Source organism: Diadema antillarum, unplaced genomic scaffold (assembly GCF_040938485.1).
Source record: "Diadema antillarum isolate AM-2024a unplaced genomic scaffold, OU_Dant_1.0 seq00001152_RagTag, whole genome shotgun sequence".
Classification (NCBI taxonomy): domain Eukaryota; kingdom Metazoa; phylum Echinodermata; class Echinoidea; order Diadematoida; family Diadematidae; genus Diadema; species Diadema antillarum.
The window spans coordinates 709,627-722,905 of NW_027271963.1; the positions used below are offsets into that span (position 1 = coordinate 709,627).

Sequence of the window (13,279 nt, forward strand, 5' to 3'; positions counted from 1 at the left end):
CTATGTTCCATGAAGATACCTTGAACAATTTCCAAGGTACGGAGAAAAAAAGTAAAGTTTTAATACTTTTACTTGACCTTTTGACCTTTGACCTTATGACCCCAAACTTTCACCAGAGAATTTTAATTGGTTAATACAGGTATACACTAAGTTTCAAGAAAATATCTTCAGGCATTGCATAGATATGGTGGAAATAGTGAAATTTTATGTATTTGACCTTGATCTTTTGACCTTTTACCTTGAGCATGTGCACCCAAAAGGTTAATAGGCACAACTTCACCCCTTAATACACATACATGCCAAGTTTCATTAGGATACCTCAAAAGATTTTTTAGTTACGCCGTCCACAAAATTCATTACGGTAGGACGGATGGACAACCCGAAAACATAATGCCTCCGGCACCACTTCGTGGTGGAGGCATAAAAACTGATATGAATTGTCATTACTGCAAAATCCCCCCAGTGTGGGTATTTCAAAACACATAATTATATTGCACAACTCATTTGATGTAGCAACTTCATTTTTGAAGCACAGAACAAGATTCTGTGTACGAGCATGACATATAACTAGAAATGTCGCTATGGCGACTGATGCCTCCGCCATAATGCATGATTCTCCCAATAGGTGTATAGTACAACGTCTTCACAATGGGTGATCCGTGACAGTTTCACATAACTGGCAAAATATTGAAATGACAGGTTTGTCAGAAATGTCTTGAACTGGGTTTGCTTTAATTTTCTAAGAGTGCAGGTACACATATTTGGGGAATTGAGAATTCTTACTTGTACGAATTCTGACAGACCTTTTTTGCATTGAGTAATTTCCAAGGTATGAAGAAGAGTGTAATGACGGTACAAAATGGATTTTTTTTTTTTTTTTGGGGGGGGGGGCATTGAAACCTGGCCTTTGACTCTTAACCTTTGACCTTTGACCTTCTGGCTGGAAATTTCCCAGAGAATCTCCATTAGGTAATGCATGTATTAAGTTTTGAAACTAATAATGCAAGCATTGCATACTAGTATATGAGGGAAATAGTAAATTTTTGAGATGACCTTGACCTTTGACCCCCTGACTATTGACCCATGACCCCTAAATTCCCTAGATAATCCCTGCCAGTCAGTACATGCGTATGTACCAAGTTCCACGAAGATACATTGAACCATTTGTGAGAAAAGCGATATTGCAACATTTTCACCTAACCTTTGACCTTTTGACCTTTGACCTTATGACATGAAACTCTCTCTGGAGAATCTTTACACAGTAGTACAAGTCAACACCAAGTTTCAAGAAAATACTTTTGGGCATTGCATAGATATGGGGGAAATTGCAACATTTGTAGCATTTGACCTTGACCTTTTGACCTTTGACCTCTTGCCAATGTCACTAAAATCTCCTCAAGTAATTGTCCCATCATACATCATCCTTCGACCAAGTTTGGTGAAAGCTGCTTCATCCAGTTTTGAGTTATCACGTAAACAGATAAATTTTAGGATTTGACCTTGATCTTTGACCTTTAACCTCCATCCGATTTCACTGAAAAACTAATCAAGTAATTGTCCCATCATACATCATCCTCCAACAAAGTTTGGTGAGATTTGCTCTATCCAGTCTTAAGTTATCACGTAAACGGATACAATTTCATGATTTGACCTTGACCTTTGGCCGATTTCACCCAAAATCTAATCAAATAATTGCTCCATCATACTTCATACTTGGACCAAGTTTGGTAAAATTCCAGTCAATATTACTCAAGTTATCGCGTAAACGAAAGCGGACGGACGGACGGACGGACATATGGACAGACGGACAACCCGAAAACATAATGCCTCCGGCACCACTTCGTGGCGGAGGCATAAAAACATTCATTTTTTAATCTTACTTGATTTGTTTGCTACAAGTCAGTGCAGGCCACAGGATTCACTACCAGGGGCATATCTTTTTACACGGTATACACACAAACATGTGGCACACATTGTGTGCTCACTACATATAGAAAGTGGATTGTTGTGCAGTGCAAAGGTCATGATTACAAACAAGAGGCCCCGTCTCGCACTCACCAGAGTACCGCAAGTTCACCTTCTACGCATTCCTACAGACTCTTACCTGAGAACCTTCAAAACTTGGGGGTGGTGATTATGTATTTGCAAGAAGAAATGTAAATGTGAAGATTGGTCTCAATTTGGTCTCCCTCCCCTTGCTTCCCTTGGCTCATTCCCCTGATCTGCCACAAACTTAGAACCACAGTTACTAATGTAAATCACATTTAGCACTAATGTAGCTTTAATAATTTAAGAGAAGATTTGCAAAGTTCATTAATTTGGGGGTTTTGTCAGTCTCCACCCCCAACTCTGGCATTGGTTCCAGGCTCCCTGGGGCCCCCAGGTGGGGAATAGTGCCCATTTGTACACATACATATTCTATCACGCAAGTGATAATACATGCCGAGGTAGAAAACTGACCATGCATTCTCAAGACGAAGATGCATATGTACAGTACAATTAATACACTAATTTGGACCCAGCCCCCCGGGCTCCATGGGGGGCACCCCTGGATCCGTCATGAACAAACTTGAAACTACAGTCATCAATGTACTAACTCACAGTATTAACTAAGCTCTGTCACTTCTGGTTAAAGAAAAGAAGACTTCCTCGGGTCCCCAGGTGGGGTATAGTGCGCATTGGAACAAGGTGAGATCATATCCCCCTAGGGCTGCTACCTGCCACATTTGGTGAAAATCATCACGAGGTTTTCAAGAAGATGAAAAGGTAAAAAGTTTACACACGACGGACAATGGATGATGGATAACACAAGCTAGACGTCAGACAAAGAGTGATGACTATGGCTCACTTAAGCATTAGGTTAAGATTAAGTAAAAATATGAAAAACTCATACAACACCTATTACCAATGTTTTGAAGTGCTTTACAGTTCAAGATATATGAAGAAATAAACTTTGATTGAACAGTAAAATTTAACAATGTCTATGAGGGCTGAAGCTTCACTGAAGTACACATAAGCACAGCACATGGTACTACTTGCCAACTTATTCAGGTGATCAGAGGAGAGGGTATAACTGATGGTTATGGGCTACAATTAGCGGATGCTTCAACCCCTGAAAGCTTGTTATTGGATGCATGTAGAACATCCCGCCCCCCTCCATGACAGAATATTAATACCAAGTTTTGTGGTTTCACTGTGAATTTATAAATGCAGGTATTAAAAAATTATAATCTACTTTTCTCTTAGAGAAAGCAAGATATTCCCACAAACAAGACTTATGTTTTTGTTACCTGCAGGTGGAGCTTCAGCCACAATCAGTGTTAGTACTAATGAAGCAACCTGGACATCCATTTTCACTAGCTTTAGTAAGAATCTTGTGGTCAACAGTAAGTTGTTATCACGGGTTTGCCTGTACTAGTATATCTTTCCCGTCTTGGTTGACAAAATGTTGCAGCATCTTGATGTGTCCTTGAAAGATTTTAATGAATTCAATCACTCATAATCACTCATATGTTATCTAACATGTCAAGAAAACATGCTTTGTAGAGAAGAGGAAGAAGTTCAGAATCAGTTTGCTGGAATCTGTTGAGGTGGTCCTTGTGGCACTATCGATGTAAAGAAGGTAGATATGAAGATCCAGGTTGTTGCTAGTAATCCTGGTCTGGGTGGATCATCTGGCTCTGTGCCCTCTGCTCCATCAGTGTCATCACTGTTACTAGTACTGCCATCTGATTCATCAGGCTGCAAAATGAATGAATGATAAATGGATTTCCACTCTTCTTGCTATAAATTTTGCCATTTACAGAGTCAGTATACAACCTGCATGGTTACAAATTTATCTTGGTTTGCCCATTGCCTTAATCAAATATAGCCCGGATTACTTTGAAATTGCATTGTATTTGCTACTTGCCCCCCCCCCCCCAAGATCTTGGTCGTCAATTGCCAAATTATGGCGAAAGTCAGCACGCACATTGCCCATCCATAATTTCGAATAATGATTTATTAATTTTTCCCAAAACATGATCATTTTCCCAAAGTTATGCTAATTTTGCTTATTTATGCATCACATTTTAAAATTCTTAAACAAAGCTTCAAATGGGCTACTGTAGTATAATTAACAAATTTACATTAAAATCATGGTAACAAAATGAATTTACGTATTTCTTTTTTAACCTGTTGAGGACGAGTCCCGAGTATACTCAGGCAGAGGTCTATGGGAAATGAGTGTTGTATTAAAATCAGCCTGTCCTCAACGGGTTAAACTTTTCATGTCTTTCTTCGTTTTGTATTTAAGAAGTATTTATTGTTCAAATCTGTGTTTTTAATTGTTTCTCTCATCTAGAATAGTTGATAACTATAGGGGATGTCTTTTAAGAAAAAACAGGGAAAAACATTCATCTTAAACTTCTTGTAAAACCAAAACAATGTACACACAAAAGTAATTGGAAACTTCTATTTTCGGTGACATTGGTCACGAAAATGTGTTATATCTTGGCAGGCATACCCATGATTTTCGCGAATAGGGTCACAAGGCATGAAAGAAAAAAGTGGCAAAATTTAAGCGGAAGTTTTTTCATGTTTTAAAATCCCCCCGCTACACAGGATTAATCCCTCAATAAAAATAAAGGGGAGCTTTGTAATTTGAAAATGGCTTTACAGCTTTGTAAAATTGGTGTATTTGGCAAGACAACTCTATTAGTTAGGTGTAAACATCCCTCCCATGGATCTGAATGGTTTCATCTTCTCACTTAAGAATATGGCTTATGATCAACTTCTCTCTCTCTCAAAACAAAACAAAACACAAAACAAAAACCTAAAAACAAGACAAATGCCTGTGCGAAGAAAAATAGCAAGACTTTGATGTGTTGTCAATGAAACTTCCATTTGTTTAAGGTGATATCTTCACTTTTATGATATAACCCAGATTAAAAGAAGATCAAGGACTGATATTCTTTTTAAATTCATGACTCAAAAGATGAATTTATTAAATTCAGGAACTACTGTAAAAATTTCAAAATTTTTGCAGTGGGACATTTATAATGGACTGTTACCAAAGCAACTTACTTCCCTACACTCTTTCTCATTTGTCCTGCATAGCTCTGTTTAAGTTCAACAAGTGTACCAAATTTGATTTTACTCACTTTCTTGATTTGGGGCCACAATGCACTGATACTGTGGCAACATACTTCCACTACACTAAAAAATGTGCCTTGCACAACTTGATAGCACCGTCACCATATGTGCCATATTTCTTTTGATTCATTTACAAACTATTGAAGAAGTTCTATCTTTAAAGGGCATTCCTGACGATTTTCATAATTTTACATCATGTAGTACATAAATCGACAGCTCCATGTGTAAATTTGTGGAATTATTAAGGTCCTCGAGCAGAGAAACAATACTTTGAAAAACCTTAAACAAATTAAAGGGATCGTATAGTTTTGGTTGAGACCTAATTTCAGGTTTCTAAAATTTTGGGGTGAGATAATGAGAAACCTCTTATGAAATATGAAAGAACATGTAATTCTATGAGGAATTCAACGCTTATTTGATGAAAATTGGTTTTGAAATGGCTGAGATATCCAAAAAAGAGCGATTCTAATAAAGTGTGGGACCCACACTTTATTACGATTGCTTTGTTTTACTTTGTTTGTGGATGTTTCAGTCATTCCAAACCCGATTTTCATCAAATAAACTATGAATTCCTCTTAAAATGGTATGTTCTGTACTATATCAGAAGTGTTTTCTTGGTGTCTCGCAAAAAGTTAAAAGCCCAATTCTCATCTTCACCGATACTGTACCATCCCTTTAAACTGAACAATGATGATGACATGGGAGGCTCACATATTTCAGAAATGTAGCAGTGTATTTCCATCACAATACTACTTGCTTGCAAGTTCACCTGTGTATAATCTACACATGCCTTCTTCTTTTGTTCTGCTTCCTTGAGCCCCAACTCATGCATTCTTATTGGTGATGACATGTCATCATCCTTGTTCATTGCAATTTGTCATAAATTTTAAAAACATTTTTATTCTTCATCCTAATCATCATAAATCCTGAAATTCTATACTCGGCATAACTGATTTGTAGTTCTTAAATTGTAAAATTCTGAAAATCACCCGGAGGTCTCCTTTATCCTGATTTTGAGGGCCATTAGTAGTCACTATGGCAATGCTCTTTCTGCATATAACTTTAAAAAACGAAATATGAAACTTGTCACTTTAAAGTGAAAAAAAACATAGTTCTGGTAAGGGTTGAGAACCTGTCTTGCACCATTTCATATTTACTTGCAGAACATTGAAAGAGTCTACCAAGAAACCTACATGGCTGATGCGATTTGCCGGGATGATGAGTTGTTTCGGAGTATTTTGAAATAAAAAAATAAAAGTCGGTATACCAACTTTTATTCGAGAAGGATCCAGGCTAACTCGGACTTGGGGACAACTCGGCCCTATTTCAGACGCAGCAAAGTACGCAGTTTGTGATTGCCAATATTTTATTCATACACACACATTCATTTTGTATGCGCGCCAAAAGCTTCTTTGATGCACGCATTTATCAACTCTGCCCATAACTGCGACGAGCCAGAATGCGAAGCGCTCCCATATTACACCACTGTACAATCCAGAGGGACAACCCGGCCCCGCCATCAAAGCAAGGCCGAGTTGACCCCAAGTCCGAGTTAGCCTGACCCCGATCGGGTAAGTTCTGAGACGTGAACATTTCTGGTTAATATTTCACATTTTTGTCATTACCCAACGAATATCTCGCTATTACATCGTTATTCCACACATTTCTTAGGCATACAGGTACATTTTGGAGCGAAATTTGACAGTTGTTAAGGTATACCGGAACTATGTTTTACCTTTAGGATGAGTTAGGTGATATGCTGGGGGTCATCAGATATTGGCAGAGCTGCCAACCTGTCACATTCAAAATATGTATCATTCAGCTTCAAAAAGACAGAATGTAATTAGCCAGTTCTACATTTTTCCATTATTCAATGCTATTGGAATCCCAATGTTTCTTTGAGGAAAAATGTGTTCATTGTTGATGTGGCAAGTGGTTAAGTTTATTGTATCCCACACGTACACTGTACAATGTAGTCTAGATAGGCTGTGAGCCGAGCCTATTTTTCGTTTAGGTTCGTTGACAAGTTGACGTGATATTGCTTTGATACATTGAAAAATAGGAGAAAAATACATCAATTAAGGCCCTGTAACACCTTTCCGGGTAAGCTATGTGGGCTTATTGCGAGAAGGGATTTTCCAGAACGCAGGAAAATTTTCTGCAGGCAGACAAGGATGTTAGCGAGTTCCGTACTTGCGTCTTACCTGTTAGAGGCATGCTTTTTACCTGCTACTTGCGTGTATTCCATGTGACCTGTGTGAGAGCTTTGAAATCAATCCATTATCAGCTACCAACATACAGGGACTGCGAAGTACCTGCGTGGGAGTTGCCTGCGAGGTTCTGCCACTAAGGGCCTCCTACTGGTGTTCTGCACATATAGTGGGGCAGATATGTGAAAAAGAGGGTCACATCCGGCGGAAAGTATGAAATTTTGTATATAGTGGTATTTTGATGTAAAAAATTGCCGGATCCAAGAGATCTGGCCACGGGGTTGGCAGTCATTTTGAATTCCAATATGGCCACCATCATAGATCCCTATCTTCATTTCTGAATGACATAAGCCATTGAAATTTGATACATAAAAAGCATGGTGATATGATGACTTCAATAAGGCTTATTTGATATGTCTGACAAGCTGCACGGCAGCCAATTTGAATTTTCCTACATAGTTGCCATGTTGGAGTATTGAAAATCCCTATCTTGGGTTTGTAAATTAGGCTACCTGATTGAGCGCGCGTTTGTAACTGATTGAGTGCGCGCTGCTGTATGTACATTGTGACGTCAGTGAAAGGTGCATCATGCTTCGTTATTGCTTCATTTTTTGACATGCCCGTGAATGTTAGTCATGATGTTTGTCTGCGCAGCCATATTGGAATTAAAAATAGTGGGCATTGCGTTTGTCAGACACTTCACATTAGTCCATTTTTAAAACTCAGTATGTTAAAGGTCCAGTATACCTTTGGGAGCAGTGATTAAAAAAATGTGCAAGATTTCACATTTGATGCATATGAGTAGGTCTGTTGTACCACAAAATATCCTACCATATAAAATTTTCACAATAAAGCCTAAAATATAAGGAGATATACAAATGCTAAGTATTTTTCTCAAAAAGCCGTAACTGTATACGGTTTAGTCTGGAAACATTTTTATCATAAATATTGTTCACAGTTTGTATATTTAACAATACTTAACATCGATTTTACTGATTCAAATTTATACAGTGGTTGTTTCTATCCGTAACTCACATTTTAGAACTATCTTAAAGCACTAATGCTGGGTTTTTGTTTCATCTGCAAATGGTAAACTATGCCTTTAATTACTTGTTTGCACCTAATTTCAGTGTCACTTATCACTTAAAACTCGAGATAGGAATTTTGAACATTTCGTCGAGGTGGCCATATTGGAATTCAAAATGGGGGCCATTAGATGTTTGTCAGACACTTCAAATTAATCTGTCATCAATTTCAATATGTCAAAATGTTCTTGTGTACCATATTTTGGTGCCACAGGTTATTCAGAACTGTAGATAGGGATCTCCAAATTTGTTTTGTGATGGTGGCCATATTGGAATTCAAAATGTCGGCTGACCCCATGGTCAGATCTCTTGGATCCGGCAATTTTTGAAATCAGCGCCCCAAAATACCCCTATATCCAAAATTTCATACTTTCCGCAGGATGTGAGCATGTCGACCAATTTTGCTTCATATCTGGCCCACTAATACCTCTGCGGGCAAACCCCCGCAACTCACCCGGAATGAGTTTTGAGCATGCTCTAGGCCTTGTCACACCGTGTATGGGGAAGCCTTGCGGGTTGACTAGTGGGGAAAAATTTTTGCTATCCGGACCTCCCAGCAGTTGGTTCGCACCTGACAGTACCTAGTGCGTATCTCGACCATACTTGCCCTGAGGTGCGAACGCAAGTGTGACTTACCCGCAGACAAGTTTTGAACATGACCAAAACTTTTCCCGGGTGAGTCGCAGGGATTGCCCGTAGAAGTCAATGCAAAACGCCAGTAGGAGGCCCTTAGCAGCAGCACCTCGCAGGCAACTCCCACACAGGTAATTCGCAGTCTCCATATGCGGCCAAGATAATGACATTCTGTGGGACTTCTGCCATTCCTTCAGAGGAATTTCTTCACTGAGTTGTCAGCCCCCACGCGCCTGGCACTCAGGTCACACAGAACACCTGCAAGAGATACTTACAGAACGCGTTCAGCAAATAAGATATATACTGGGTGTCCCAAAAAAAGCGGAACGGTGGATTTTCAGTACCTGCGTTCTAAAAATGATATATTTTTTGACATCATTAGAAAGAGCATCTTCCGCAGAAGACCATGACACCAAAATCATTAAATTTGGTTGAGCACTTTTTATTCTGCGCCAATTTCTGTAAATGCAGTCATTTTCAATTTTTTGCCACTTATGAGATAATAATTTGGGTGCGACACGCGTTCCATACGGTGAATTGTGTAAAGCTCGTTGATTTATGTCAACAAAAGATAACGCTTTCATATTGGGAGCGCGCACACACACACACACTGTTTTTCCTGGCCCGAACTCAATGTGACAGCTGTATCTTTTGTTGACATGGATCACCGAGCTTACACAATATTCACCGTATGGATCGCGTATCGCACTCAAATTATTATCTCACAAGTCGCAAAAATCCGGCGAAATTTGACAATGACTGCATTTTCAGAAATTGGCGTAGAATAAAAAGTACAGAACCAAATTAAATGATTTTGGTATCATAGTCTTCTGTGGAAGATGCTCTTTCTAATGATGTCAAAAGATATATAACTTTTAGACCGCAAGGTACTGAAAAATCCACCGTTCCGCTTCTTTTGGGACACCCGGTATATGCACAACTCGCCAAAATCCTCGTCTGCCCTCAGAAATTGTCCGGTATGCTAGAAAATCACACGCATCAAGCCCACGTATCTTGCCCGGAAAGATGTGACAGGGCCAAAACTTGGCTGCGGGTAGAGAGGACTTGCGTGCACAACTCAGGGTAACTACGGGTGAGATACGTGCTAGGTACTGTCATGTGCAGGTCATTTGCGGGGACCTCCGGGTAGCAAAAGTTGTTCTTTGCAAGTCGCACGCAAGGCTTACCCAGAAAGGTGTGACACGGCCTTTAGGAAATGACTTGTTCCCATTTCAAGCTTTGTACGTTAACAAAATACTTGCCTGTGGGTAAATAGGACTTGTGTGCGCAACTCCGGGTAACTACGGGTGAGATACGTGCTAGGTACTCTCATGTGCAGGTCATCTGCGGGGACCTCCGGGTAGCAAAAATTGTTCTTCGCAAGTCGCACATAAGGCTTACCCAGAAAGGTGTGACATGGCCTTTAGGAAATGACTTGTTCCCATTTCAAGTTTTGCACGATAACAAAATACATATATTTAAAAATTATTTCTCCAAGCCGTCGAGTATTCGTAACAGCCTCATGGTAACCGTGCACACACACACACATAATACATATATGTATACAGTACGTAACGGTGCATACATTGTATGTATGTACCAAGCATCAGCGAGGCGATCAAACATGAATACTTCGCAAACCACAAACAAAGTGTTTGTTTCACACAATACTACACGTAAATATCAGCTTTTAAACGTGAAAAACGCGAAGAAAGTCACCTATTCACAAGACAGTCTAAATACATTGTACTTACTGTATATTCAACAATATCCTCAAATACATTCCAAAGATTTGAAGAAATATGTTGTGTTCATGTTTGGCAGAATTAAGCTGCACTATTCATCAGGACAGTCTAAATACCATATGTCCCCCCAAAAAAATTACAACGGTCACCTCCACAATGATAACTTCGCAATGATAACGCTGTGTTCATGTTTGGCAGAATTAAGCTGCATTATTCACGAGACAGTCTAAATATATCGTACTTCCGTTATAATCAACAATATCCTCAAATACATTCCAAATATTTGAAGAAATACGCTGTGTTCATGTTTGGCAGAATTAAGCTGCATTCAGAATCAAGCTCTGCGTGGCCAATTTAACTGTATGTACAGATCATGTGTACATGCGCTAGGAAAGCACAGAGTACACTAATAATCACAAAAAATGCTTTTATGTAACTACAAAAAAGCATGAAATGGACGAGACAGTCACTACATAAAAGCCTTAATATCAGATTTAATATAATGAAGCTATGACTTATCATCTACATCTTGCAGAAAACCTCATTAGATTTGCTTCATTGTTCAGGGAGAAAGAGGTATCTTTTAAAGCATATTATGCTAATATCATTGTAATATTCTTTACAAAGACCCAGGGGTCTTGCGCTCACCCAAGTATTGCAAGTTCACCTTCCATGCATTCTTGCAAACTCTTAACAGAGAACACTGGAAATTTGGGGTGGGGGCAGCTTTGAGAGCTGTGGGCGTGGTGTCCATTGATTTTCATATTCCATCACGATGGTAAACATATCTGCCAAGTACACTGTACTTAGAAAGTTGGACTATGCAGTTTTGGAAAAAAAAAAGACTTAAAGCTCTATCACTTCTGATTCTAGAGAAGAATATTATTGAATGTTCCTTAATTTAGGAGATTTGGGCCCCCTGGGGCCCATTCGAACACATTGAGATCCTATCCCCGTAGGAATGCTACTTGCCAAGTTTGGTGAAAATCTATTATATTGTTTTCAAGAAGAAGATGAAAATGTACAATTTAGGCCCCGCATTTGGAACTACAGTCATCAATGTACTAACTCAGGTATTAACTTCGCTTTAGCACTTCTGATTCTAGAGAAGAAGATTTGTAAATATTCCTCTTTTTTTTGGGGGGGGGGGTGGGCTGGGGTCCCCAGCGGCCACAAAGGGGAGCATGGTGCCCAGCTGAACAAATGAGATCCTAACCCCCTAGGCATACTACCTGCAAAGTTTGGTGAAAATTCATCACCGGGTTTTCAAGAAGAATATGAACATGTACAATTTAAGTCTCCATTTAAGTCTCCCCTCCCAAAAATGGACAACTGGAATGCGTGTGTAACTCATCATTATATCCTTTAAATTTTTAGTTCCGACATACACTTGTTTTGCTGGTTAGTAAATATGAGTGTGTATGATTAAAGCCGAAATGAAATCGTCGCGATCCCGCCGGGTGACAGGAGCGTAAAAATAGTTTAATAACTCATGTTAATTTTCTTAATGTAGTCGGTGTTCAGAAAAAGAAACAAATGCATTTCACAGCTGAATAGATCTGGCTTTGTTCATTATCATTTAACATATGATAATGTAAATTAATATGAGTGTGTATGATTAAAGCCGAAATAATTAATGAAATCATCGCGATCCTGCCGGGTGACAGGAGCGTAAAAATAGTTGAATAAGCATGTTTGTTTGGTAGATACTTTATTTTCTGCAAATCAATATATACACAGATTGAATAATCGTGAACATGGGAAACACACAAAGTATATTTGAAACAGAGTCGTTTGACTTGCATAAACAATGATATAAAAGGAAATTAATGATATTACAGTATGCATGGCTTTGCAGCTGGGATTACAATAACAATATTATATTTAAGAAGTGATAATGCAGAGGGCCGTTCGTATTTGAAGTATACTGTGATAAAATATGCTTCTTTAAGTTTGCTTTGAATGAAAACAAGGAGGCACACTGTTTCAACTCCTCAGGAAGAGTGTTCCATGTATCCGGACCGTGATGTCTAATCGACTTTTGAGCAAGTAAAAGCTTTGGATTACTTAAATGAAAATTATGGGAACGACGGGTAGGGTATGAGTGAACGTGATCATTAGTTACTAGGGCATTATGGAAAAATGGTAATAAATTTCAAATGTGTTTATACATAAATATAGCAGTTAGGTATGAATGTATATCATGGGCCTCTAGAGTTTTTAGGCGATAAAATATGGGATCAGTGTGAGTCAAAAAATTTGAATGTGTGCATATACGAAGAGCCTTTTTCTGAAGAAGAAAAATTGTGTTCAATTTGGTTTTGCTACAGTTGCCCCATACAATATTACAGTACATTACATATGGTAAAAATAAGGTGTTGTATAACATCATTAAAGTTTGATCATTAATTAAGTATTTTATTCTCCTTAAAACACCAGTTGCTTTAGATATTGCTGTTATAATATTCTGGAC

At 38.7% G+C, this 13,279-nt stretch overlaps 1 protein-coding gene across 1 annotated transcript in view; it reads right to left on the bottom strand.

Moving 5' to 3' along the window:
• Positions 1 to 2,180: 2,180 nt before the first annotated feature.
• The window catches only part of LOC139744274 (homocysteine-responsive endoplasmic reticulum-resident ubiquitin-like domain member 2 protein), a 137,535-nt gene continuing 126,436 nt past the window's right edge, over positions 2,181 to 13,279 (bottom strand). The window contains exon 8 of the mRNA XM_071654720.1: positions 2,181 to 3,741. Within this exon, the coding sequence (XP_071510821.1) occupies positions 3,568 to 3,741 (174 nt within the window). The 3' untranslated portion in view covers positions 2,181 to 3,567. The remainder of the gene's footprint in view (positions 3,742 to 13,279) is intronic.